Source organism: Neovison vison, chromosome 1 (assembly GCF_020171115.1).
Source record: "Neovison vison isolate M4711 chromosome 1, ASM_NN_V1, whole genome shotgun sequence".
Lineage (NCBI taxonomy): Eukaryota > Metazoa > Chordata > Mammalia > Carnivora > Mustelidae > Neogale > Neogale vison.
The window spans coordinates 66202026-66228189 of NC_058091.1; the positions used below are offsets into that span (position 1 = coordinate 66202026).

Here is a 26164-nt window from a genome sequence, read left to right on the forward strand (position 1 = left end):
ATTCATTTGAGAGAGAGCACATGCAGGGGGAGAGGCAGCAGGAGAAAGAGAAGCAGACTACCCACTGAGCTGGGAGCCCACTGTGGGACTCAGTTCTAGGACCTAGAGATCATACCTGAGCCAAAGGCAGATGCTTAACCATCTCAGCCACCCAGGTGTCCCAACATGGTTGGTTTCTAATGTTATCATTGCTTCTGCTTCTGTTGGCTGGTGTTTGTCAAGAAGAGCCCTTTCTTTGAGTATTGTGAATTTTTTCCCATTCAACTTGTTACACTTCTTTACTATCATTTTCTTTGTGTTGCTGAAGTTGTGCACTAATCTGGCAAAGGAGAGCCCCTTCACGTCTATTCGTGTATCCTTTGATACAAACCAGTTAGTTTAGAGTACTTCATGCTTGCAGTGTGTCCTCTGTGCATTGTGTACTTTCCTTGCCCTGGATTCAATCATTTCTCCAAGAAGCCCTGGTACTATTTTAATGAAAAATGGAATTTAGAAACTAAAATTTGGGGCTAAGTTGCTATTGGAATAGCATTGCTTCTTAGACATTTTTAGCTGGACTGTTTAGAAAATCAAGTTTTAAAAAATCAGGTATTCATAGAGTGATTCCCAATTTAAATTTTAAATTATCTTTATTGTGTATGTGTATGTTTTTCTTTGTATAATAGAGAAACTTATCTGTCAGTAGTATAAGTTGCAAATATTTTCTCCAAGTTGAACATTTGGCTTTGACTTCACAGTACAAAATTTTAGGAAATGCTTTCCTTATACTTGGGTTTGTAAACAGATTCCTATATTTTCTTCTAAGATTGGTATAGCTTCATTTTTAGCATTTAAATCTGACCCATTAAGAATTTATTTTCCTGGTTTATGGAGTGAGATATCGATACAGTTTCTTCTTTCTTTTCTTTTTTTAAAGATTTATTTATATAGAGAGAGAGCATGAGCATGGTAGTTGGAGGCAGAGAAGGAGAATCAAACTTCCCACTAAGTAGGGAGCCCAACACAGGACTTGATTCTAGGACCCTCAGATCATGACCTGAGCCGAAGACATACGCTTAACTGACTGAGCCACCCAGGTGCCCCAGGATCCAGTTTGTTTTTCAGAACAGCCATTCCTTCCCAACACCATGTATTCAAAAGTATCTCTTCCTCTTCACATGTAATTTCTATATGTAATCAGATCTTTTTTGAACATTTTAATGTATTCTATTGGCCTACAGGTCTATTCATGTGTCATTATCACATTGTTTTAATTGCAGAGTCTTCTTATAATATAAATTGATATTTGGTAGTGTTTATTTCTACTCTCTGCTCTTTTTATTCCCCACAGTTTTTCTAGGTATTCTTCTGTGAAATTCTGTATGAATTTTAGAATCAACTTGTGCTGGGGAAAAAACTTTTTATCAGAATCACACTAAATTCATATATTATCTTGGAGGGAATGGGCCTTTATATAATGCTAATTGTCTTGTTGCAGAATAAGGGATGTCTGTTTGTTTAAGATTACTTTTATGTCTTTTATGTCTTTCAGAAGTAGTTTAACATTCATATTGTTTCTTGTATTTATTCAAGTATTCTGTCTTTTGTATCACTCTTAAAAATAGGGTATTCGGGGCGCCTGAGTGGCTCAGTGGGTTAAGCCACTGCCTTCGGCTCAGGTCATGATCTCAGGGTCCTGGGATCGAGTCCCGCGTCGGGCTCTCTGCTCAGCAGGGAGCCTGCTTCCCTCTCTCTCTCTCTCTGCCTGCCTCTCTGTCTACTTGTGATCTCTGTCTGTCAAATAAACAAATAAAATCTTTAAAAAAAAAAATAGGGTATTCTTTATCACGTATTGTCTAACCAGTTCTTTGAATATATAAAGGATACTCGTTTTTTTATATTAAACTTTATACTGTGTTAACTTTCTGATGTATTAGTTCTGTTATTAATGTTATTTCTAGCAGTGATTCCTTTGTATTTTCTAGGTATAAAATTATATTGTCTGAAAAACAGTTTTACTTCTTTTGTAGTTATTAAAAATGCTTGCAACCTCTGCACAGACAACTTTATATTTTAAATTTGGCAGGAAAGAACCCTGCCTCTTAAAACTGTTTTCTACTGGAATATAATAAATTTTATTTCATTTTTTCCTAGCCAGAAGTAATCAAAGCATAATTCTCTCTGCCTTATATAGAGACTAATGGTGATCTCCAAAACAAATAGGATGCATAGTTATTATAGTGTTGCCTGAAGCAAATGACTCCTAAAATATGTGTCATGAAAGAGAATCAGGGTTCCCCTGTCTCTAGCACAGTGCCTTGTGCTTAGTGGGTAATCATAAACGGTGATGATATATAATGTTGCTGGATATATGTTCTGGCTTTAGAATTTGGCATAAATCCTGCTTTTTTTTTTTTTCTTTTGCAATAAATCTGATCACCGTTGTTCTTTTTTTCTTTCGATCATTGTCTTGAATTTGGGAGAGTTGAGGAAAACTAAAAAATATATAATTCTCCTGTTCAGATCAGTCAAATACAGTGGGCTAAAACGTCATATTCTAGTTTTCTACAAAATAAAATACCTAACCATCTCCCCAAAAATATAAAGTTTTTTCCATTATCTTCTCTAGAGTGTATACTATGTGGAGAATTAGGGAACTTTTCAGATAACATATTTCAGTTTTACAGAAAGTTTAGATGCATTACAAAAGGAAATAGTAAATTAACATTTTTCAAAATAGTCATAGAAGATTAACTCAAACATTCTGATAACTAATGCACACAGTTAAGAATTCAGTGTAGCACAGAAACTCAGTGGATATGGTATAGATTCCATTTATTCAGTTCAAGAGTTGAAGGCCTTGTGTGTTTTAGGCATTTGGACTATAGGCATTGCAGAATGAAAGATGAATAAAATCAGGGCCTTACTACAGGAATCAAACACACAAATGAATCTGGAGTGCTTCTGACTTAGATACATAGGTTTCAATCACAGTACTGTTGCTCATTGATTGTATGACTTTGGGAATGTTACCCATCTTCTGATTTACTTTCTGGAAGTCACTACTCTTTCCTTCCTTTGAAGTGGAATTATCTTTGTGGTTAGTTAATTAACTCTCTTAAAATCCTTAATAGTCATTGTTTTATTTGTTTTGTGAGGTTTTAATTTAAAAAATGTTCTAATTCTTCCTCTGTCATCAATGGCACTACCAGTTCTAGAAGGTTATTTGGTCATGTTCAGGTTACTTAAATTCCTTATGAGAGTTGCTGGTTTTCTTTTCACGTTCATGGTTTGTGGTCCCAACTATACTAATAGAGGTCTAAGCTGTGGCAAAAAACAAAAACACCCCTCTGCGGAGGCACAGGGATAAGCTTCTCCTCTCAAGTCTCATCAGTTGCAAGTTACAGTCATTTCCCAGTGGCTGTGCCTGGGACTAGATACCTCTAGCTATGTGGGTCCTTTGTCCTGTAGGCCCCTTATAGGTCCATTGTGATACATAGGATCTGCCAGACCCTCAGTATACTACAGACATTAAAATGACAGAGATAGCCAGTTACCCAGAGCATTACAGCTTCTGCAGGCTGAGAGCCCTCAGTGAATTCTGAAAAACCCATTTTTGTGTATCCCTTTAGAGGAGACCTGCTTTGCCTGCACAGGTCCTTACTTGGCACCAAGGAGAACAGAGCCCTCCCACACTCATGTCCGGCCCCACCCAACCCCATTCATGACACACTGACCCTGAGATTCCAGAAAAATCTTTGTTTTCTGATATATTCTCCAGGGTTTGCCATCCCTCTTGCCTTAGTCTTTGTAGGTCTCTAGAAAGAAATTAAACTAAACTGCATGATTTCAGATTTTAAAATCATGAGACAAAGTGAGAAAAGAAGATGCTTGTCTAGAAGATTAAGTGGAATTGTTACAAAGAAAAAGTTATGGAAATGGATAAAAGATCTCAATGTGAGACAGGAATCCCTCAGAATCATAGAGGAGAACATAAGCAGTAACCTTTTCAATATCAGCCACAGCAACTTCTTTCAAGATATGTCTCCAAAGGCAAAGGGAACAAAAACAAAAATGAACTTTTGGGACTTCATAAAGATCAAAAGCTTCTGCACAGCAAAGGAAACAGTCAACAAAACAAGGAGGCAACCCATGGAATGGGAGAAGATATTTGCAAATGACAGTATAGACAAAAGACTGATATCCAGGATCTATAAAGAACTTCTCAAACTCAACACACACAAAACAACTCATCATGTCAAAACATGGGCAGAAGACATGAACAGACACTTCTCCAATGAAGACTTACAAATGGCTATCAGACACATGAAAAAATGTTCATCATCACTAGCCCTCAGGGAGATTCAAATTAAAACCACATTGAGATACCACCTTACACCAGTTAGAATGGCCAAAATTAGCAATACAGGAAACAACCTGTGTTGGAGAGGATGTGGAGAAAGGGGAACCCTCTTACACTGTTGATGGGAATGCAAGTTGGTACAGCCACTTTGGAGAACAGTGTGGAGATTCCTCAAGAAATTAAAAATAGAGCTTCCCTATGACCCTGCAATTGCACTACTGGGTATTTACCCCCAAAATACAGATGTAGTGAAAAGAAGGGCCATCTGTACCCCAATGTTTATAGCAGCAATGGCCACGGTCGCCAAACTGTGGAAAGAACCAAGATGCCCTCCAACAGACGAATGGATAAGGAAGATGTGGTCCATATACACTATGGAGTATTATGCCTCCATCAGAAAGGACGAATATCCAACTTTTGTATCAACATGGATGGGACTGGAAGAGATTATGTGGAGTGAAATAAGTCAAGCAGAAAGAGTCAGTTATCATATGGTTTCACTTATTTGTGGAGCATAACAAATGACATGGAGGACATAGGGAGATGGAGAGGAGAAGGGAGTTGAGGGAAATTAGAAGGGGAGATGAACCATGAGAGACTATGGACTCTGAAAAACAATCTGAGCGTTTTGAAGGGGTAGGGGGTGGGAGGTTGGGGGAGCCAGGTGGTGGGTATAATGGAGGGCACATATTGCATGGAGCACTGGGTGTGGTGCGTAAACAATGAATTCTTAATTAGGCTGAAAAGAAATAAAAATAAAACTGGGAAAAATAAATAATATGAATTAAAAAAAGAAAAAGTTATGAGGGTAAAATAAAACGAATTGCAAAATTTAAAAAAATAATAGAATAAAATTTCCCTGGACAGATGATAAGACTGCAGATTAAAGGGTTTATCAAGTCTTGGGAAAGATGAATTGTAAGCAAGACACAGTTAGATATACCTTGGTGAAATTCCTGATTTCCCAGATGCAGGGAAAATCTCAAAAGCCTGTATAGAGGAGGAACAGGTTCTTTACCTAGAAAGAGAGTTGAATTGGACTTCTCATCTAAAACTCTAAAAGCTGGCTGATAGTGGAATAACCTGTCTAGACAACCAAGATAAAGTGTTTCTTATCCAAAAACCCATTATTCAGACAAAGCATCATATATCTATCTACTAACAATGGAAGGCATTGAATATACTAGGATTTAGAGAGTACCCTAATTGAATGACAGCTCAATTAGAATGGAAATCTCAAGATACAGCGGAAAACATTAAATTTTTCTATTAGACATAAAGAAACATTAAGGGTTTTTTCTTACAATATTTTTTTTCTTTCATAAATTCATACTAAGCACTTTTACAAATTCCTGTGCACTTTTACCCATTTAAATTTAACTATAATTTATGTAGAAAAATAGATAAGTAAAAGCCTTCTATAAAGGATGTAAGAATGTATTGGTAAATATAGTATCCTGGTTAGAGGGATATTTAAATAGTTTATTTGATAAATAATTAATATTTGGATAAATAATTAATAATGTACTTATTATTGTTAGAATTAGGAAGATAACCAATAGTATCATTGAAACATTGGTAGAAATTAAAGAAAGAAAAAGGGTATGCACTGAAATGGACCAAAAACAAGATAAAAGATAAGACACAACAATGTAACTAAATGGAAGTGGAGTTGTGCTTCCAGGTAGGAAGTATAAGGTTGGTGATGATCATTAGTCCTAGTGCAACATCATGTTGACTTCATATAAAACAAAAAGTCATCAAGAGACTCAACTATAGGAAAGAAACTGAGTTTTGCTGGAGGGGTGGGGAGAGATTGGGGTAATTGGATGATGGGCATTAAGGAGAGCACATGATGTGATGAGTACTGGGTGTTATATGCAACTGATGAATTATTGAACACTATCTGAAACTAATGATGTACTATATGTTGGTTAATTGAATTTAAATAAAAAGTCATCAAAGGGATATGGACACAAAGACGTGTACATGGATTAAATTCCAAAGAGTACCTACTCCATAAGGAAGTGGAGACCAGCAGTAGCTTTAATAACTGAGACTATTGAGACAGAGACACAGAAACTGATAGCAAGTGTATTATAGGCAGAATGACTTTGCTAAAACAGTAATCAACTGAATTTCCAAGGACTATGTGGGCTGGCATAATGGATTGGAATCCAAAAGGCCCCAAATATGTGTCCATCGTCTCCACCCAGCACCTCCCCAAAAAGCAGTGTCATAGGAAATAAGAAAAGCAGAGAGAGAAAGTTCCCATATTCTCTAGAGGTTTAAATTCCAAATTTCTAGAAGGAGGAACTGATCTTATTTTTAAGATATTTAATAGATAAATCAGCCCATCCCCAACCCAGACCAACTCCAGATTTGAACACAAAGATGCACCCCTCACCAAAGCTTTCAAGAAGAGGAAAGAGTGAGCCCTTTTTGGAGAAGCATGTTTTCTGTTTCATTCTCTACTAATTATATGTCTAACAGATCTAACCTACAGTCAGAAATATGAAGAAATAAATGAGCAGGAATAGGTGGCCCATAATCAAGAAAAAGAACAATCAGTAGAAGGAAATTACAGGTGATGAAAATGTTGGATATGCAGACAAGAACTTTAAAATGGCCTTTATAACTATGTTAAATAACTTTTGAGGAAACATGGTATGATGAAGTATTTCAGCAGAGAAATGGAAACTGTAAAAAAGAAATAAATGGAAATTCTATACCCAAAGAGTATAATAGATGAAATAAAAAATTCATTAAGTGGCCCTAATTGCTGATAGTGCACATGGAAAGAAAGGTTCAGTGAACTCAAAGACAGAACAATAAAATTTATCCAAATGGAAGCACAGGATATGAGAGGGAAGTAACAGAGCATCAAACTTGTGTGACTACATCAAATTATCCTAACAAGTATAATTGGAATTCTAGAAGGAAAATAGAAGAGATAGGGTAAAGAAATAATGGGCCAAGAGTATTACACCTCTAATAAAAGACATTCATGTAGGAGATATAAAAAGCTTACCAAATCCCAAGAAGGATATATATGTAAATGAAACCTCACCTAGGTATATTTTAATTAAACTGAAGGAAATGAAACCTAAAGAAAAAATCATGAAAGCAGCCAGGGGGAAAAATGCATCACATTCAGAGAATAATAGGAAGAATTGATGGCTCCATCCTCATAAGAAATAATGGGATAAATCAGTGAAGTTCTGAAAGACAATGGCTATCAATCTACATTTCAATACTCAGCAAAAATGTCCTTCATATATGAATGCCTGCTAAAGACTTTTCAGGAAAAAAAAGTCACCCACAGAGAGATTCTACAAAATGTTCATCAGTCTAAATGGAAATGATCTCAGATGAAAACCTGGATCTGCAGAAGGAATGAAAACACTAGAAAGGATAAATATATGTATAAATATAAAAAGCTGATTTTTTCATTCTTAAAGACTACTGAGTGCTTAAAACAAGTATTGTGACAGCATGTTCTGGGATTTATAACATGTAGAGGTAAAATATGACAGTAGTGTAAAGGGTAGAAGGGTAAATAGAATAATACTGTTTTAAGATACTTAACATTGTTGGTAAAGTAGAAAACTCTTAATTCAGGGTATACTGAAACAAATTAGAGATGTCTGAGATGATCTCTCACCACTAAAAAAATAGAAAAATGTGTAGCTAACAGTATAGCCATCAGGGATGTAAAATGGATTAGTAATAGTATTTGATTATTTCAAAGAGTATGGAAAAAAGAGGAAGGAAGAATGGAACAGATATAGATGCAATGAAATAGCAAGATGGCAGACTTAAACACAGCCATATTGGTAATCACATTAAATGTAAATCAAAAAACAGAGACTGTCAGACTGGACAGTCTAGTGGGGGATATTTATTGACACATTGATTTTTTTTTATTTAGTAGCTTAATTTACTCTACAGATATAATATTCTTAAGTTCATTTGAGGTATTTAATAAATTAGACCTTTTAACTGTATTACTACTGCACAACTCATGTATTTAGTAAACAAAAAGTTAATTTAAATAAACACAAACAATTGTATTTTCATTTTGTTTATTTGTTTCCCAGAAAGTGAGCGTATTAGGTAGGATTCTCTAGAGAAATACAACCAGTAGGATGTATATATAGATTTATTTTGAGGAATTGGTTTATATGGTTGTGGATTCAGGCCAGGTACAAAACCTGCAAGGTTAGTTGGCAGGCTGGAGACCCAGGTAAGAGTTATAGTTCAAGTCCGAAAGCAGTCTGTTGACAAAATTCCTTCTCTTTCGGGGGAAATCACCCAGCACTTACGACCTAGGATGAAGCCCTCTCACATTATGGAAAACAATCTGCTTTACTCAAAGACTACCAATTCAAGTGTGTATCTTATCCAAAAAATACTTTCACGGAAGTATCTGGAATGTTTGACGAAATATCTGGGTACTGTGGCCTAGCCAAGCTGACAAAAATAACTAGCACAGTAATCTATTTATTATGAGCTTTTCACTTATCATCATACCTTAATAAAAGTGAAATAACACACAAACAGATTTTTAAGATAAAATTTACTTAAAATAGTTGTTTGGGGACCTTTTTTCTTAAGTTTATTTTTTCTGTATATTCTTTACCAAAAGCTTGAGCAAGCATGTTTGATTGTCTTTCCAAACGGTATTATTTCAATAGGCAATCTAAATTTAAAACTAAGAATTTATCTTTGGGTAATCCACTTTTCAAAATGTTAGGGTTTTTTTTGGTTTGTTTTTAATTTTATTTTATTTTATTTTATTTCAGTGTTCCAAAATTCATTGTTTATGCACCACACCTAGTGCTCCATGCAATATGTGCCCTCCTTAATACCCACCACCAGGCTCACGCAAACCCCCCACTCCCCCCCTTCCAAAACTCTCAGTTTGTTTCTCAGAGTCCACAGTCTCTCATGGTTCAACTCTCCTCTCTGTTGTTTTTATCACCTTATCCTGAAATTGAAACTGTAAAATATGTAGTTTTTTCTTTGTAATTGTATAAGCTGAAGATACATATCTGGGGTTTTTGTGTGTGTGTGTGTGTGTGTGTGTGTGTGTTTTGTTTTTGGTTTTTATTTTCAACATTTTGAAGTTACTTTCTAATTGGATGTGAATTTTAAAATTAATAATCAGTCTAGGTCAATTTTATAACAGTCGGATTACAATAGTGAGAACACACATGTAAAATGTTGCTAATTGCTGACTCTCGTGGTGTGACCACTCATTTAAAAGCCAGTGTAGGGGCACCTCGGTGGCTCAGTGGGTTAAAGCCTCTGCCTTCAGCTCAGGTCATGATCCCAGGCTCCTCGGATCGAGCCCCACATTGGGCTCTCTGCTTGGCGGGGAGCCTGCTTCCCTCTCTCTCTTTCTCTCTCTCTGCCTGCCTCTCTGCCTACTTGTGATCTCTCTGTCAAATAAATAAATAAAATATTTTTAAAAAATAAAAGCCAGTGTATGCCAGACTTCTCAGTGAATGTGGCCAAAGAGGGCTGTGGGAGTGTGGGCACCAGGGAAGTGGGGATTTCACCATTTGTTCTGTAGACCTCAGTATTACTAAACTCTCACAGTAAGGATCAGCATTATCTGAACATTTTCTAATATGTTTCCTTGGGGTTTTTAAAAAAATTTTTTATTCAAGGCCAGTGTTACTCCATGAATAAAATAAAAATAAAAATAAAGTGATTTCCATAAAAATCACTTTAAAGATTTTATTGATTCTTTAAGGCAAAAGTGTTAATTTGCTCTGTCATTTTTTTTTTTTTTCAAAAAAAGGACATCTCTGTTTTACTCAAGTCTTGAGGTCAGAAAGTACAACTTAGCCTTTATAATTTATCTTTTTTCATTGATCCCAAGTATAGTTACTCAGTAAATATTACTTGATTGAATAAGTATTATTTATACTTCATTGGCTAATAATAGACGCTGAGAAAATTTTTTTTAAATGAAACAAAAACCATGTTTTTTTAAGTTCATGTTTTATGATATTTTGTTCATTTTTAGTATATTCTTGCACAGTGATAAAAAGTGATTGTTTTGTGATGCTCTCACTTAATCCTTTATCATACTTGAAGAAAAATGAGTTTTAAATGCCTGTAAATGAGAGAGCTGGTGTTTGTTTCAACTAGAAATTGTGCTGATTGCTAACAGTACATTGCAGTTCTCGCTTCTAACCAGACCTGCATGTAACAGCCTATACCATTATTTGAAAAAACTTTTCTAATGCCCTGACTCACATATCGGTTTGCTGATGGACAGAGACTGTAAAGTAAATGAGACCCACACCTGTGTTCGTTTTTAACTTGAGCTAGACTTTGAACCAGTATCTTTACGGATGAGATACAATGTGTTATATCCTTAAAAGCTGTTTATTAAAAAGATTGCAGGAGAGGACATTGGGAACAGAAAGGTAAATCTACACATGATAAAAGGAATTTTCTGAAGTTTAGCAGTCATTATTTTAAAGGAGAGAATCAGGGCAACTTTTTTTTTTTTTTTCAGACACTCCATGGTGATTGAATAAATAGAATATAGCGTGGTAGGAAGCCAAATGATCAAAGAGAAATTCAAGTGGATTTATTTATTCTTTTTGAGAAGATAAGGAGGTGATTCCTTTTATAGCCTTTGTGATATTTCTTTATGAAAACTTGACGACCTCAAGTCAGAAATAAAAGTTTAATGGAAGAAATGCAGCAGAGTGAAGATAATGATATAATTTTTGAGCCAAGAGCAGGATATGGACACATCTTGCACTATTGCTAAACACCACTTGAATGGGAAGATTGGCTCAGCTCACTTTGAGTTGGATCTCTTAATTAGCTAAACTCTCCAACTGTTTCTGACCAAAGAATTCATGATACAACTTAAAAGGATCCTGCCATTCATGTGAGGCTTTTTTTCTTATAAGCTGTAGGAGTCACCTCTTACTGACATAAGTGTTTTTAAAATAAAATGTTTAGGTATAATAAGCAAATATTCACCATCTTTTCTTTTCATAGGGATTAACAGCATGGAAAGAAAGCCTGGTAACCATCATGTAGATACAGCACCAATGGTAAGGCAGTCTATTTCTGCATTGCTAAAATGGATAAGCTACAAATTGATGCTGGTTATAGTGACACAAAATGCCATTGTAGAAAAAGCTTGTAACCTTTTTTTTTCTCTGTAAAGATTTTATTTATTTATTTGACAGAGAGAGAGAGAGAGAGATCACAAGTAGGCAGAGAGAGAGGCAGAGAGAGAGGAAGGGAAGCAGGCTCCCTGCCTAGCAGAGAGCCTGATGTGGGGCTTGATTCCAGGACCCTGGGATCATGCCCTGAGTCGAAGGCAGAGGCTTTAACCCACTGAGCCACCCAGGTGCCCCGTAACCTTCCTTTTGCCAAAAGTTATATCCATCCAGAAAATTAACCTCATGTTTTCTTATTTAATGAGGAAAACATTAATTTTTACCAAGATATAAGAAAATAAGATACTATATCATTTTTACAGGTACTTATTTATATTAATGTTATATATAGAATGATTTTAATTTAAAAATAACTCATACTTTGATTAATATAAATATGCAAATTGATTTACACTCTTTTTAAAAGGAGTGTTATTTTGCACACTAGCATCATTATTTAGAGTGAATGTTTCATTTCTTTTATGGATTGCTATGCTTTATTATTATAGCAGTGAAATCTCTTATCCCTCTTGCATTACTGCCAGACAACAAAAGGCATTTAACAATTACAGTACCTATTTACTATGTTAAAAATAATTATACAAGAGAATGTAGAAGGAAAACAAATTTCCCTTTTAATCTCTGAATATAATATTTGAATGAAATATGTACCAGTTGCCAGTTTCCACTTGAAAGAGTCATATGACGATATAGGCTAGCACATATTTTACTCTTCACCAAGCATAATCTTGTTTCTCTTATCCTTTCTGTACATTAAGTCTTTCAAGTACTCCAAAGAATTCATCATTTCCTGTTAGAAAGATTTGGTAATGTATTTTAGGAACATAAAGACAATATTAAATCATATTTAACTTTATTGATAATATTTTCTTCACTGGCAGATTGACTCCACTTTCTATTTGTAAAAAATTCATGTGGTTGAGACAACATGTTCGATAAATTAGTATGTGGGGCTCTGGAAAAGAGTAGTGTTTAAGGAATTGAATATCATTATAATCATGAAAAATACTTGGCTAGGAGCATCTGGGTGGCTCAGTTGCTTAAGCGTCTGCCTTCAGCTCAGGTCATGATCCCAGGGTCCTGGAACTGAGCCCCACGTCAGGCTCCCTACTCAGCAGGGAGTGTGCCTCTCCCTCACCCTCTCCCTCTGCCTTCCACTCCTCCTGCTTGTGTACTCTCTCTGTCTCTGTCTGTCAAATAAATAAGTAAATCTTTTTTTAAAAAAAAAAAAAAAGGAAAGAAAGAAAGATACTTGGCTCTAGTTTGTATTGCAGTTATACTGGTAAGTATGCTAAAATAGTAGTTATAACGTTGTGTAAATTGTGTTTTTTAAGATTAAAAAAAATGAAGACTAGCAATTATGGGAAGTAATTTCTTTTCTCTCAGGTGTAGGTCTTAAAAGCTGAGATCCCTGATGTGTGACTTGAACCTTTTGCTCTTTGGGGAGAACTCCATGTTTTACTTTTTCTCCTGGTTGTGGGTCACTGTCCTGGAACGGGGTTTATGGCAAACCCCGTTTGCTCTCTCCTACATGCTTCTGTGTGGTTTTCTTCTTGTTTGCCTCAGGTGTAGTCAGCATTCAGCCAGTCTTTAGGTTTTGTTTTGTTTTGTTTTGTTTAAGATTTTATTTATTTATTTGACAGAGACCACAAGTAGCCTGAGAGGCAGGCAGAGAGAGGATGGGGAGCAGAGAGCCTGATCTGGGGCTCGATCCCAGGACTCTGGGATCACAACCTGAGCTGAAGGCAGAGGCTTAAACCCACTGAGCCACCCAGGCACCCCAAGTCTTTAGGTTTTTTAAGAGGAAACTGTTCCATACGTAGCTGCAGACTCAGCGTGTCTGTGGGAGGAGGTACGGTGATGATCTTCCTATGTAACCAACCATCTTGAACTGGAACCTCTTAATGTATTTCGAAAAGATACTCACTGGATTATTTTACATACTTTTGAAATTAATTTTATTTCTACAGGCATTCCTACAGCATCTGTTTTTACATTTTGGTTTTGTTGGTGCGGGGGGTGGGGGTGTTGTACATTCTAGAACTCAGAAAAGTACATCCTGGCAGAGTTGTATTTCTTTTTTAAGTGGGCTCCACACAAAATCCTGAAATCAAGACCTGAGCTGAAATCAAGAATCAGACACTTAACAGACTGAGCCACCCAGATGCCCCCAGAGACTTTTTGTATTGTTTTACCTGTAGACAGATTGTAGGTTTCCTTGTTAATTAAATGAGGAAATAATAGAGCTGACTTCTCTTGCAGTTGTGAGAAATAATGGCATTAACGTTTGCAGCAATGCTCTAATGATCTCGGAATGATTCCAAAGAACCAGGAACAAAATCTAATACATAAAAGTTTAGGTCTTGTTGATTTTTGTTTATGTTCTTCCAGTTGGATTGTTAAATGATAGCTCCTAATGTATTAATAAAATTTCCAATTTGTGAAGTCCGTATGTTTTAATATACTTGGTTTATACAGGCACACCCCAAACACTCATTAATTTTCCAGGTTCTCACTTGCGCCAGGCTGCATTTTCGGTATGTTTTTCCGAATCCTCCTGTCCGTTTACTACAAACTAAAGATATTCTACTGCCCCTCACTCCTATTTAGTCCCCCAGCTTACTGACAGTTAACCTTGGCCCTTTCTCCATAACAGAATTACAAGCCTTTTACCCAATGTCTTCTGGTCCTCAGGACAGGAAAAGTGATTTTTCACAGAAATATGATGATACCTAATTGCCATCCTCTGTATGGGTGTGCCCTTGTTTTCCTCAAAGGGTTTAAGAAAAGAAAATATTTATAGAGATAACAGAAATGAAAAGGTCTGCTTAAAAATATAACAAAGTATGATATTTATAAGTTCAAATGTGGTACCCTACTAACCTAAAAATGAGAGATACTTCTGGGGCCTGAGAAAAGGAGTGGACCCAGGGTATAGTATGGCTGAGGCCGGATCTCTGAGTGACTTCCTAACCTGGCCCCTACCCATTAGTCTCCAGCTTACCACTCTACACGGTATCATTCCAACTTCCCACTTGCTCCACGTACCGCCAAGAATGGCATGGGTCTAGGAGAGTGCTAGACGCTAATTACAGCTATTCAAAAGGGAGGGAAATGAGAATTTCTCAGACCTCTATAACAGGGAAAGCTGTGTTTCTTGAGATTCCATGTGGGAATGAACTTTTCAGTAAATATATGGTTACAGAGGATAGTTTGATCCAGTAGCACTATAATGTGATGCAGTGTTTTTTAAGTAAGTATAGGTTAGCCTGAGAACAAAACCACCTCAGTCTTTGTTCTGTGTTCTCTCCCACTCTCTTTTTAACTTACTTATATCCTTCTTTTTTTCATTTATTACATGAGATTTAATTTTTTTGTTTGGTATTTTTTTTCTTTCTGACATAAATAATACCATATGTGTTTTTGAGATGCCTTCAATAGAAATAAAACATTATATCCCCACATGATGTGACCTCCTCCATCAAGCAGAATCAAACCTTCGTAACTGGCTATAATCACTATTTTTTTTTTTTTTTGCATTTTGAGCTCTTAATTTTGTTCATATTTAGGAGTACATTTTCAAATTTTGTTTTAAAAAGACATTTATTTATTTATTTATTTATTTATTTATTTATTATTTGACAGGGCACACCAGAGAACATGAGCAGGGGTGCAGGAGGTGGGGGAACAGTGGAAGGAGAGGTAGTCTCCTTGCTGAGCAGGGAGCCTGATACAGGGACAGATCCCAGGACCCTGGGCTCATGACCTGAGGCCGAGGTAGATGCTTAACAGACTGAGGCACCCCTCAATTTTTTTTTGCTTTTGTTTTTGTTTTTGTTTTTGTTTTGTTTTGTTTTGTTTTTTTGTTTTTTCCAAAAAATACCAAGTGAGAGGTATATTGTCTGAGTCTAAATATCTTATTTGTCTTTGAATAAGACAGTTCGCCAGAGTTTTTAATTATTTGGACATAAACTTTTCCCCTCATAACATTATGGAAATTGACCCACTTTTGCCTTCCAGTATTTAGTGTTTTGGAGAGACATTAGACATCAGTCTAACAGTTCTTTTGCATTGGTAGCTTTGCCTACTCATGTGTTGTAGATTTTCTTTTATTTTCTTTATACCTGATGTCCTAGTTCAGATTTGATGGTTAAATGTGTGTCTTTCTTTTTGTCCTGAATGGTATTTAGGACACTGAGTTTTTGTCCTGAATGGTATTCACTCAAACACTTACCTATTATAGGAAAAGCAAATAAGACATGAGACAGTCTCATCATAATGGGTTATATGAAAATAATTAGATCATGCCACTTTAAGAACTAGTTGCTGTTAAGAATAATATCAGACTCAGATTAATCAGAGGTCATTGTCTGAACCCTGAAAGGCAGGTGTAAAAGTTAGTTAATAGTTAAGTCAGCGCAGGCTTGAGTCCTCATATTTACTTTAAATGAAAGACTCATTTGCAAATCAAAGAGAAACAACACCTAGCATAAGGAAGTCTCTGTACATGTTTGTTCTTATTTAGGTTATTACAAACCTGCCTATAACCTACTTAATGTATAACAGTTCCCATAGCTTTTTATATTTTCTGGTGGAATTAAAACATGGTAAGCCATGCTGAATATATACAGAATTTTTAGTGACTTGAGAAGAATTTTTTTCAAGTCTCTTCTAGTGAAAACTGATATGTTAAAATTCACACATCAGCCTAGCCTCTTGTAATCAATTTCTGATTTTTGTAAAGCCGCTGCATTCCACACCTGTAACACTAATATTACTCCTTTCTTCTTTACTCAGTGATCCCACAACTCTCATTAATGAGAACAGATTTTCTTTTAACAAATGGATTTCCTGGTTGTTTATAAAATTACAGCTTGCATTTTCACAGAAGCCTACACATCTGCCATAGCAGGTTCAAACAAAATTCAGGCTCTCTCATTTAGATTATACCAGTTATGAGATATTTTTGCCATTTTTCCAAATATTCCGTTAGTCATTAGGAATAAAAATATCATAGACTGCTTGGAAATTTAAATATTTAAATATTCATTTTTCTTCATTGTTATAAGTTGAATTTAACAAACTTTTAATTCATTCATTCTGCAGTTATACACCTAGGTTTTCTAAGGGTCTGACTGATAAGTTTTTGTCATGTAATTTTCATCAGTAGTAAACTTTAATATGTTTAACAGTATTTTATTCTGAAAATATATGAGATGTTCATGATGTTGTTCACCCTTTAAACTTATTTATAAAGATATTAATCTGAATCATACAAATTAAACTTTATTCTGAGACTCTTTTGGATTATATGATCATCTGTACTTATTCTACAACATTTTAAGTTGTCTTTGTTGTTAGATTTCGTATCATTGTTTAGCCCATTCTAAGTTCACAAGACTGCTACATGTTCTATTATTACATGCTAGTATAGTATGCCTTATCTATATATTTATGTAATTATGTCTTTCACATAATATTTAACATAAAATTTGGGGCAATTTCTTTAGTTCAGGTGAAATGTCCTTGATCCAAAGGAAGCACTCTATTCTTTCCAATCTATAGAATTTTCCAGGAATTCATAGTATGCAAACTGGGGTGAATGTGCCCCTATAAAACTCATAAAATAGAACCTCTGACCAATCTCTTCCTGAAGATAATTGCAGGGTGGAGAGGGAACCGATAAACTATAAGCTTTTATAACTTGTCATAAAAGAATCTGTTTTTACTTATCAATAAAGTAGCAATTCAAAGCAGTCCTGTTGAAATTCAAATACAAATACTAAATAGGTTTTCCTTTAAGATCACTTGTGAGTTGTCCATAATATAACATTTTTTTAGAATACATAGATATTGGTTGTTTCTCCAGACATTGTAAAATATGAAGCTTTATGTAGGTTTTTCCTGTTACCATACTCCACTGATATTTCTGTGTTTCTTAGACTTTTTTTTCTCTAATTCTCTTTTGACTCTATGATTTTTAGAGAATAGTAGATTCAGTTTTAGACATGTTAGATTTCAAGTAACCAGAGGCAACAAGTACAGATGTTCAGAGAACTGAGAATATAGGCTTGAATTTCAGAAAAGAGGATGAGTTTGAAGATGGAACTTTGCTGTGCTTGATAGAGCCTCACTCGACAGCTGTGAAGTCCAGAAGGGAGATGCAGGAATCCGAAGGCTCAGGGGTAGTTATGGGAAGTCTTGTGTATCATCATGGTCAGGGAGCAAGCAGGTTCTTTATGACAGGCATCCAGACATTGGGAGTTGGAGAGGAGAAGTGAGTTGGGGCAAATCGGAGGGGGAGATGAACCATGAGACACTGTGGACTCTGAGAAACAAACTGAAGGTTTTGGAGGGGCAAGGAGTGGGGGGTTGGGTGAGCCTGGTGGTGGGAATTAAGGAGGGCAGGTATTGCCTGGAGCACTGGTGTGGTGCATAAGCAATGAATCTTGAACACTGAAAAATAAAATAAAATAAAATTACACACACACACACACAAAAAAAAACCCACATATCCAATCATTATAATATAAGCTGAATCAGAAACGAGTCTCCTTCTCACCTCTCAAATCCATTCTCTGCAGAGCTGTTTATCCAAAGTGCAAATAAAGTCAGACATTTTTTTTTAAAGATTTTGCTCATTTATTTGACAGAGCAGGTAGAGAGGTAGGCAGAGAGAGAAAGAGGGAGGGCAAAGCAGGCTCCCTGCTGAGCAGAGAGCCCGATGCGGGGCTCGATCCCAGGACCCTGGGATCATGACCCGAGCCGAAGGCAGAGGCTCCAACCCACTGAGCCACCCAGGCGCCCCTAGTCAGACATTTAAGATCCCATGGTGTGCTCCTTTTCCTACCAGTTGAAAACAAAGCTATTTAACATATCATTTGACATCCTTCTACTACCTTTTTAAACTTATTTCCAGCTTTTCCCCCGTGCTCTGAGCTACTTGCAGTTCCCTGAACATGTCTCTGCCTCTCTCTTTGTGAAACAGTATCAGAAGAGGGGCAAAGAACACTTGAGTTGAGAACCACATTACCTGGCTCTACAGCCTGGTTCAGTTACTTTTACTCCACGTGACTTTAAGCAAGTTTCTTTTGCTCTTTGTGTTTCAGTTTCCTCATCTGTAAGTGGGGATAATAACATCTACCTCAAGGATTGCTATGAGGAATAAATGTGTTAGATGCATTACACCCACTCAATATATTTGTATATACCAGATATTGAATATAATCTCATCACAAGAGATGGCCAGATATTGAGGAAAAGAACATATCCCAAGCCTGAGGAGTAAAACTAAGTCAAGAATCAAAGGGAGGACCCCAGGGTCCCACCTGGGTCAGGGACATCAGGAACAAGGGAATCTTTGTCACAATGGCCTGCCCGTGTCTTGCCCAACGTTCTTCGTTTTTCTGTGTTCATTTTTTAAAGTTTGTTTTAGGATGTATTTATTTATCACATATTGTGACTCGCAAGGAGTTGATGTAGAAGTCTCGTTACACCAGGACAACAGGCCTAAACTGGGACTGTTAGGCAACCCTCAGCTTATTCATCAGTTCCATAAATCATGACAGCCAGGGTGATCTTTTTTAAAAATGTGAGTCATAATGTTTTATCATTCTGCCTCACAGTCTTCAATAACTTTTCCTATGTTTAGAATAAATCCCAGGGCCTGTAGGGCCTTGCATGATCTGGCCTCTGCCTACCTCTTAAGCATCGCCTTACAATACTCTCTGCTCTGAGTTTCTCAATCACAGCCAGACTCTTTCCACTCACCCACAGGCCTTTGGACATTTGGTTTCTCTCACAGGAATATACACAGGCTTTTTACGTAACAGGTTTTTTTCTTTAGATCCCAGTAAATGTCAACTTTTCAAAGGATTTTTCTTTACCACTCTGTCTGAAGTAGAGACACTCCCCCATTTAATCTTTTTTATTGTACCTCATTTTTTCCTTTCTAATATTTTTCTCCACTTATAATTTTTATTTAGTTCTTTGTTTATCACCTGTCTTCCTCAATAGGATATAAGTTCCATGAAAGCAGGGACTATGTCTGTCTTACCATTGCCAGTAGACTGTCATTATATACTCCATGGATGAATAAATGAAAATATGCTGAAACTATAGGAATAAGTGAGAGCAAAGAGCTAGGATGGAACTGAGGCATGTCCATATTCAAAATATTGGAAGAAGAACCTTCACAAAAGACAGGTAAAGAGAGATGAATGCCATAAGAGATCAGGAATAGTGTAGCATCTTGGTAGCCTGGGGAGTATGGAAACAGGGAGTTTTTGTTCTATCATAGGTAGGAACTTTTGGAAGAATGGGAACTGTGCCCTAGAAAGGAAGCTAGATGGTCATACTTGTTGTTATGGTGAACCAGAAGAATTCAGGAAGCCTGTCACCAGAAGAGGACGGAAAATAGAATACAAATTAACTCAGCCTTTTTGTATGTTGCTGACTTATTTCACAAAAGAAAGTAGCATTTAGCCAAAAGGGTTGCTACAAGATGAACCTATGTGGAATGCAAAGGAAATGTTTTTCCATGTTCTTCAAAAGTGAAAAATTAAATTTGGGTATTTATGTAATAATATTACATTCAAAATAAGTATTTCCCAGATGGAAGAAAAGATCCAGCAATATAAACAGGGCAGGAAAAAGATGCAGATTGGATTTTAACATTTGGCAAAGGAGTAGGATAGGGCACCCTTGCCAAGGAGCTTATCTAGTTGGTAAAATGAGGAATGTTGAAAGAGTTCATTTTTGGGTCTAAAGTTCTATGAATCTTAGCTGCCCTTACTGTTCCAACAGAACTAATAAAGCAGAAAATCTAAGCACGTCTGTGACAGTCATCCCTTGAGCTCTCACTCATCATTACTCTCATTCATCTTCAAAGAATTCAGTTAGAATACACCTCCTTATATTAGACACATGGTATTTGTGCCCACCATGTCACGTAACAAATGCCCATCACCATCACTGCTATTGGAAATTGCCTGTCGCTTAAGTGGTGGACACAGCTTAGCTGTCTTCAGTAGATGAGAAACATCCCTTCCTTTCCCTTTCCTTCCTAAGTCCCTTCCCTATAGGACTAAATCTCCACCTTCACAAGCCCAGTGCAAGGTGAAAGGATGCCAAGCAATAGAATATGGCATTCAGGTGTCTGTGCAAGTTGGCCAACACGCTGGTCGGAGAGCATGTGTAGTACAGTCATGGAGAGGCACTGGCCGGGCTGCCTGGTGTTCCACTGAAAGAATGCTGCTCTTCTTTTTTGTCCACTTCAAACTCTTTCACTGTTTTTCCTAAAATAGGAAAAGGCATGTTCAGTTATACAAACTTGGAGGAACCTAAGGAATAGGGTAATCAAAACCATGACTTAAGGACAATTCCAAAGAGCCTAAATTTTTTTAAAATAGTACATACATCTAAAACATTTGAAAACCAAAGAAATTAAAATTATTTTATTTTAGGTGAGGTACTTAATTAAGCCAGGAGGTATCTAGAAGTATGAACACATGGTTCTCATAAGACCTTACTCCAGAGGAATTGTTTTCATTATTTTTCCCATCTGTGCAGCAAAAAAGCAAGTGCTAGAAGAGTGTCTGCTCCCTTACAGACTTAACCTAGGAAGACAGGAGCCAGAAGGTGGACGCTCTGTTTATTGATAAAAAGGGGAAGTGGTGATATGCCCTGCCCAGAACATTTTTTAAGCCCCTAACCTTTTTTGTAGTATTTACTGTCGTCGTAAGTACAGTCTATGTTTCTAGGGTATCAGTTAGCCTGTGTGCATTAATAGATGAATGATGTCAGTATGAAAGCAGGGGAATTCTTTTCTGCATGTTTTAAGTGTTAAAGCAATCAGAGGCCAGCTTTCTCACCATCGAATGGAAAGATGGAGCAATTTTTTCAAAGCCAAAAAAACCTTTTTTAGTGGCTACTTTAGTCGCTGCTAGTACAAATGAAGGTGCTAAGACATTTCTCCCAATTTCAAAAAATTGTCTTATTTGATGGATGAAGTCTAAAACCCGGATTGGATTTTTAATTTTGATGAACTGGGCTCTATTGAAAGTAAATCTTTCTAAGGACCTGCATTTCAGGTGAAATCTCATGGATGCTAGGCAGTGAAGCTGCAGAGTCTCAGGATTGACAGACAGTAATGCTGGGAGCAAATGCCTGCACAGATTTCACACGGCATTAGCACTTCGATTAGGATTGTTACTGACAGTACCCTGGTGACAAAGTACCATAGATTTTAAGTAGTTGTCAACAACCAGATTTTTTTCCATAAACCCTGCTATATTTAATTCACAATTTTAAGAATGTGAGGCCTTATAGCAGAAAAGCATATAAAAAATAAAGGAATATTAGCTCCCCTACTAAAACATATAATCCATCAAGAGAAGGAGTTTGGTGGTTTATTTTTTGGGTTTGATTTTGGCTTTGGTTTTTTGTTTGTTTAGTACCTCTCTCTCCACTTTGACATTTCATTGTATTGTATTGTTTTGTATTGTAATTGAAATGTACTTGACACACAGTGTTACATTAGTTTCAGGTATACAGCATGATTCAACAGTCCTGTAGCTATGTGCCCTCACCAAAAGTGTAGCTGCCATCTTTGACTACAAACACTATTACAATACCATTGACTATAGTCCCTGTGTTGTACCTTTTTTCCCCATGATTTATTCATTCCATAATAGAATTCCATACCTCCCACTCCCCCTTCACCCATTTTGCAGCTTTTAATATGGTTAAGACTATCATTTTACCTTGGTCTCCTCTTTTTTAGCTTAATTATATCATTTTCTTCTACTTACATTAATCTATATTGTTTCCATTCCAGTTTGTTCTCATTCTTAGAAAAAGTGGTATCCAGAACTGAGTTTAATATATAATCGTAGTGAAAAATGTAGTGGTTATTATTGGTTTCTGTAATCTGAATATTGTGTTTGATACTAAGCTGTGACCTACCATCACTCCTCGAGGCTTTAAAGATGTGCTGTTAAAACGTATTTCCCATTATTTACAGATCTGTGCCTTGGTATCTTCATCTCTAGAATGGAGCTAATAATAATACCTACCTTATTTAGTGTTAGACTGTTGTTTTAAGTACTGAGTACAATGTCCTACACACAGTAATCTTTCAGGTATTAGCTTAATACTATTTAACCCAAAGCATAGATTTGTTCATTTATCCTTGTTGAATTTCATTAGTTTATTTTTAACTCCCTATCCAGCCTGCCAGAATTCTTTTGAATTCTATATTTTTTCCATGTACGATAATAGCTCTTTCCCAAACTCTGTAACATTGACAGATTTTATAATACCGCTTATTAATTATATTTATTCAAAACATTAGAAAAATATTGAGCAGTGAACAAAACTAAAACAGCAATAATTTCCTTGCATGTGGACAATTTAAGTTTTTATTTGTTAAGTCATTTTGTTTGGGACATATTGTTATTTAAAAGCAATTTCAGTGTTACATTGCATTATATACTTTAGCAAAGTATTTACTTGCATGTCTTTTAAAATAAGATTTGGTGATTACTTGAAATTTTTCTTCCAACCAGTATAAAATTCTATTCTTAAGGAAGCGTTAATATAGTCCATAGCAGAAACCAAAACTTGAGTTGATCATGCCAAAAAAGGAAGGAAGCAATCGTTTAGAAAAGAAAAAATTTAGCACTAATCATCTTACAGAGCATTATTTTCCACTTCGGGGGAAATTTAATCAAAAGTCATCACACTAGTGGTCTGTTTTTCCTGCCTAGATGGACATTTATATGTGCAACTATTAATATTCCATAGATCCTTTTATTTTCCTTGACAAAATACATACGTTTCTCTTCTGGAATTTATCCTGCTCTTTATCCTGCCATTATCTCAGGGTCCCCAGAGATCAGTCTTTGGCAGAAGTAGCAGGACGGCATTCAGTAGCACAGACACCTCCTCGTATAACCACATAATTGGGTCACAGATTGGCTTGATGCACAAAGATTGAGATAAATCCCTAGAGGAAATGAAACTTCTTTCTCGTGTCTTGAATGAAACTTCATAAAGTTTTCATATCACCATACCTCTGCCTGGCATTATATATCTTATGCCAACATGAGCAGACTTCTCTGAGAGCACTTTCTGGATTCAGAGCTTATTTGCCAAACCTAGAAATAAATTTTTGCTTTGGGAAATGGAATTGGAATTAGTAGATCCCTATTTGGTTTCGAAAATAGTTGTTTGGTGTTCTGCAGAAATATTTTACTACAAAACAACTTTCCTCTGTGATAACTTGAAGAACTTTAGGAGTTGAGTGGTAATGATTATACATATCATTTATTGGGCAATGACTGTTTGCTAAACACTGTGCAGAGTGTTTTATGTAAGTTATATCACTTGAATGTCGTAAGAGTTCTAGAAAATAAAAATACTATCATCATCATTTGCCAGTAAGGAGTCTGAGACACTGAAGGTCGTTAAATATCTTCTAGAAACAATTATTGGATGTGTTAATAAATTATGGTAGATGAACAACAAATATTAATTCCCTAAAAGTAGAGTCAGTTAATGAGAATAAACTATTACATGCTAATATCACTCAGTGGCACAAGGAAATTGGGAGCAACTCAGGTAATGTTAACATTAGTTAGCGCTTATGAAAACAGTTGATGGTTTTAAGAGCCCTGCTATGTACTCTATATTACTTCATCTGATCTTTGTATCCTCACTGTAACTTGTAATGGGATTGAACAGGTGTAGTCATGAAGGGTAGCTGAGCATTACGGGAAAGGCTGACCAAAATAACAGCTAAAAGTGTCATGAGGGCCTGGATTTGAGGAAAGCACTAGCCATATAGGACTCTTCCCTCTGAATAAATCTAATATAAAGTTACCTAAGAAAGCCAATTTGAAAAAATACATATTTTGGAAAATATCCATCTGCCCACCAAGACATTTTAATCAGATATGATTTGAGGTTAGTGGATGGAGTCTTAGTAGATTTCCTGGAAATAATTCAGTTTTAATAGCTATGGGTGAGTTAAAGTCATTTAAGTAGCAGAGAGTAATCTGGATGTGAGAAGGGGATCTTGGGGTTTGGTGGGAAGAAAGGGGCCCAGAAGCTGTGGTTTATCTAGTGCACTGGCAGAGTCACCTGTGACCTTGAGAAAGGAAATTACAGACACCTGCTGCACTTCAAACTATGCTACCCACATGCCACAGACAGCTGTTTGAAGAACTGGAGTGAAGGAATGAGAAGGTAATTCTAACTATTACTCAAGAATGAGGTGATTGGGCTTCATCCCTTCTTCCTTGAGACTTATTGTAAAACTCATTGTATACATGTAAGTTTCAGCTGATACCTAAGTATGACTGACTCCTCAATTGATGTTTCTGATCTTATTCTTTCCTTTCTCCGTTCTGCTAGAAAAATCTTTGTAAGAAGTACTTAGGCCGTTAACAGTTGTTGACCCAAAGAACCTAAAAATGAGTACAGCTCAAAATTCCTGTCTTCCCAGGACTTTCATTGGGCCTTTCCACGGTAATTTTCTGTCACTGGTGCTACTAGCTGCTTAGTTCTTACCAGCAAAACCTTGTAATATACATATTCAGCTTAGCTCTCTCTCTCTTATGTCCCACATGTAGTTCTTTCTCTTCCATTATATTTCTGCAGTTGAACCTCTCTTGTCCATGGTTCCATAGCCAGAATCAGGGCTCTCTGCTGTTTCATGGAGAACTCTGTATTTTTGCTCAAATCTGTTGTTTTATTTATCATAACCAATTTTACTTCCCATAACCATAATTTCTGTGATGCTCTTTTTTGAATCACAGCTTTATTTGGATTTAATTCACATAGCATAAAATTTACCCTGATAGGGGTGCCTGGGTGGTTCAGTTGGTTAAGCGCATCTACCTTCAGCTCAGGTCATGATCCCAAGGTCTCAGGATTGAGCCCCTCATTGTAGTCGGGCTCCCTGATCAATAGGGAGTCTGCTTCTCCCTCTCTCTTTGTCCTTTCCCCTGCCCTTTCTCTCTCACTCATTCTCTCTCCAAATAAATTTTTTTTTTATTTTACCCTGTTAAAGTCTATAATTCAGTGAGTTTTAGTATATTCACAGTTTTATAACCATCACCACTCTCTTTTAAAGTATATTTGTTACCCAAAAAAGAAATCCCAAACTCATTAGAAATCGCCACCACCGTCACCACCTCTCTCTAGCCCCCGCAAATACTAATCTACTTTCTATCAGTATGGATTTGCTTACTCTTAACATTTTATATAAATGCAGTTAAATCATATGTGACCTTTTGTATCTGGCTTTCACTTAGCATAATGATTTCAAAGTTCATCTGTGTTGTAGCATGCATTAGAATTTCATTCCTTTTGGGACGCCTGGGTGGCTCAGTTGGTTGAGCGGCTGCCTTTGGCTCAGGTCATGATCCCAGGGTCCTGGGATCGAGTCCCACATCGGGCTCTTTGCTCAGCAGGGAGCCTGCTTCTTCCTCTGCCTCTGCCTGCCTGTCTGTCTGTGCTCTCTCTCCCTCTGTCTCTGACAAATAAATAAAATCTTTAAAAAAAAAAATTTTCATTCCTTTTTATGGCTGAATGATAT

At 36.4% G+C, this 26164-nt stretch overlaps 1 protein-coding gene across 3 annotated transcripts in view; it reads left to right on the forward strand.

The window, feature by feature from the left end:
• AHI1 (Abelson helper integration site 1) overlaps positions 1 to 26164 on the forward strand; it is a 216487-nt gene that overhangs the window by 121709 nt on the left and 68614 nt on the right. For all 3 annotated transcript variants that reach the window (XM_044248265.1, XM_044248275.1, XM_044248284.1), the window contains one exon: positions 11375 to 11430. In XM_044248265.1, coding sequence (XP_044104200.1) covers positions 11375 to 11430 — 56 coding nt within the window. The remainder of the gene's footprint in view (positions 1 to 11374; positions 11431 to 26164) is intronic.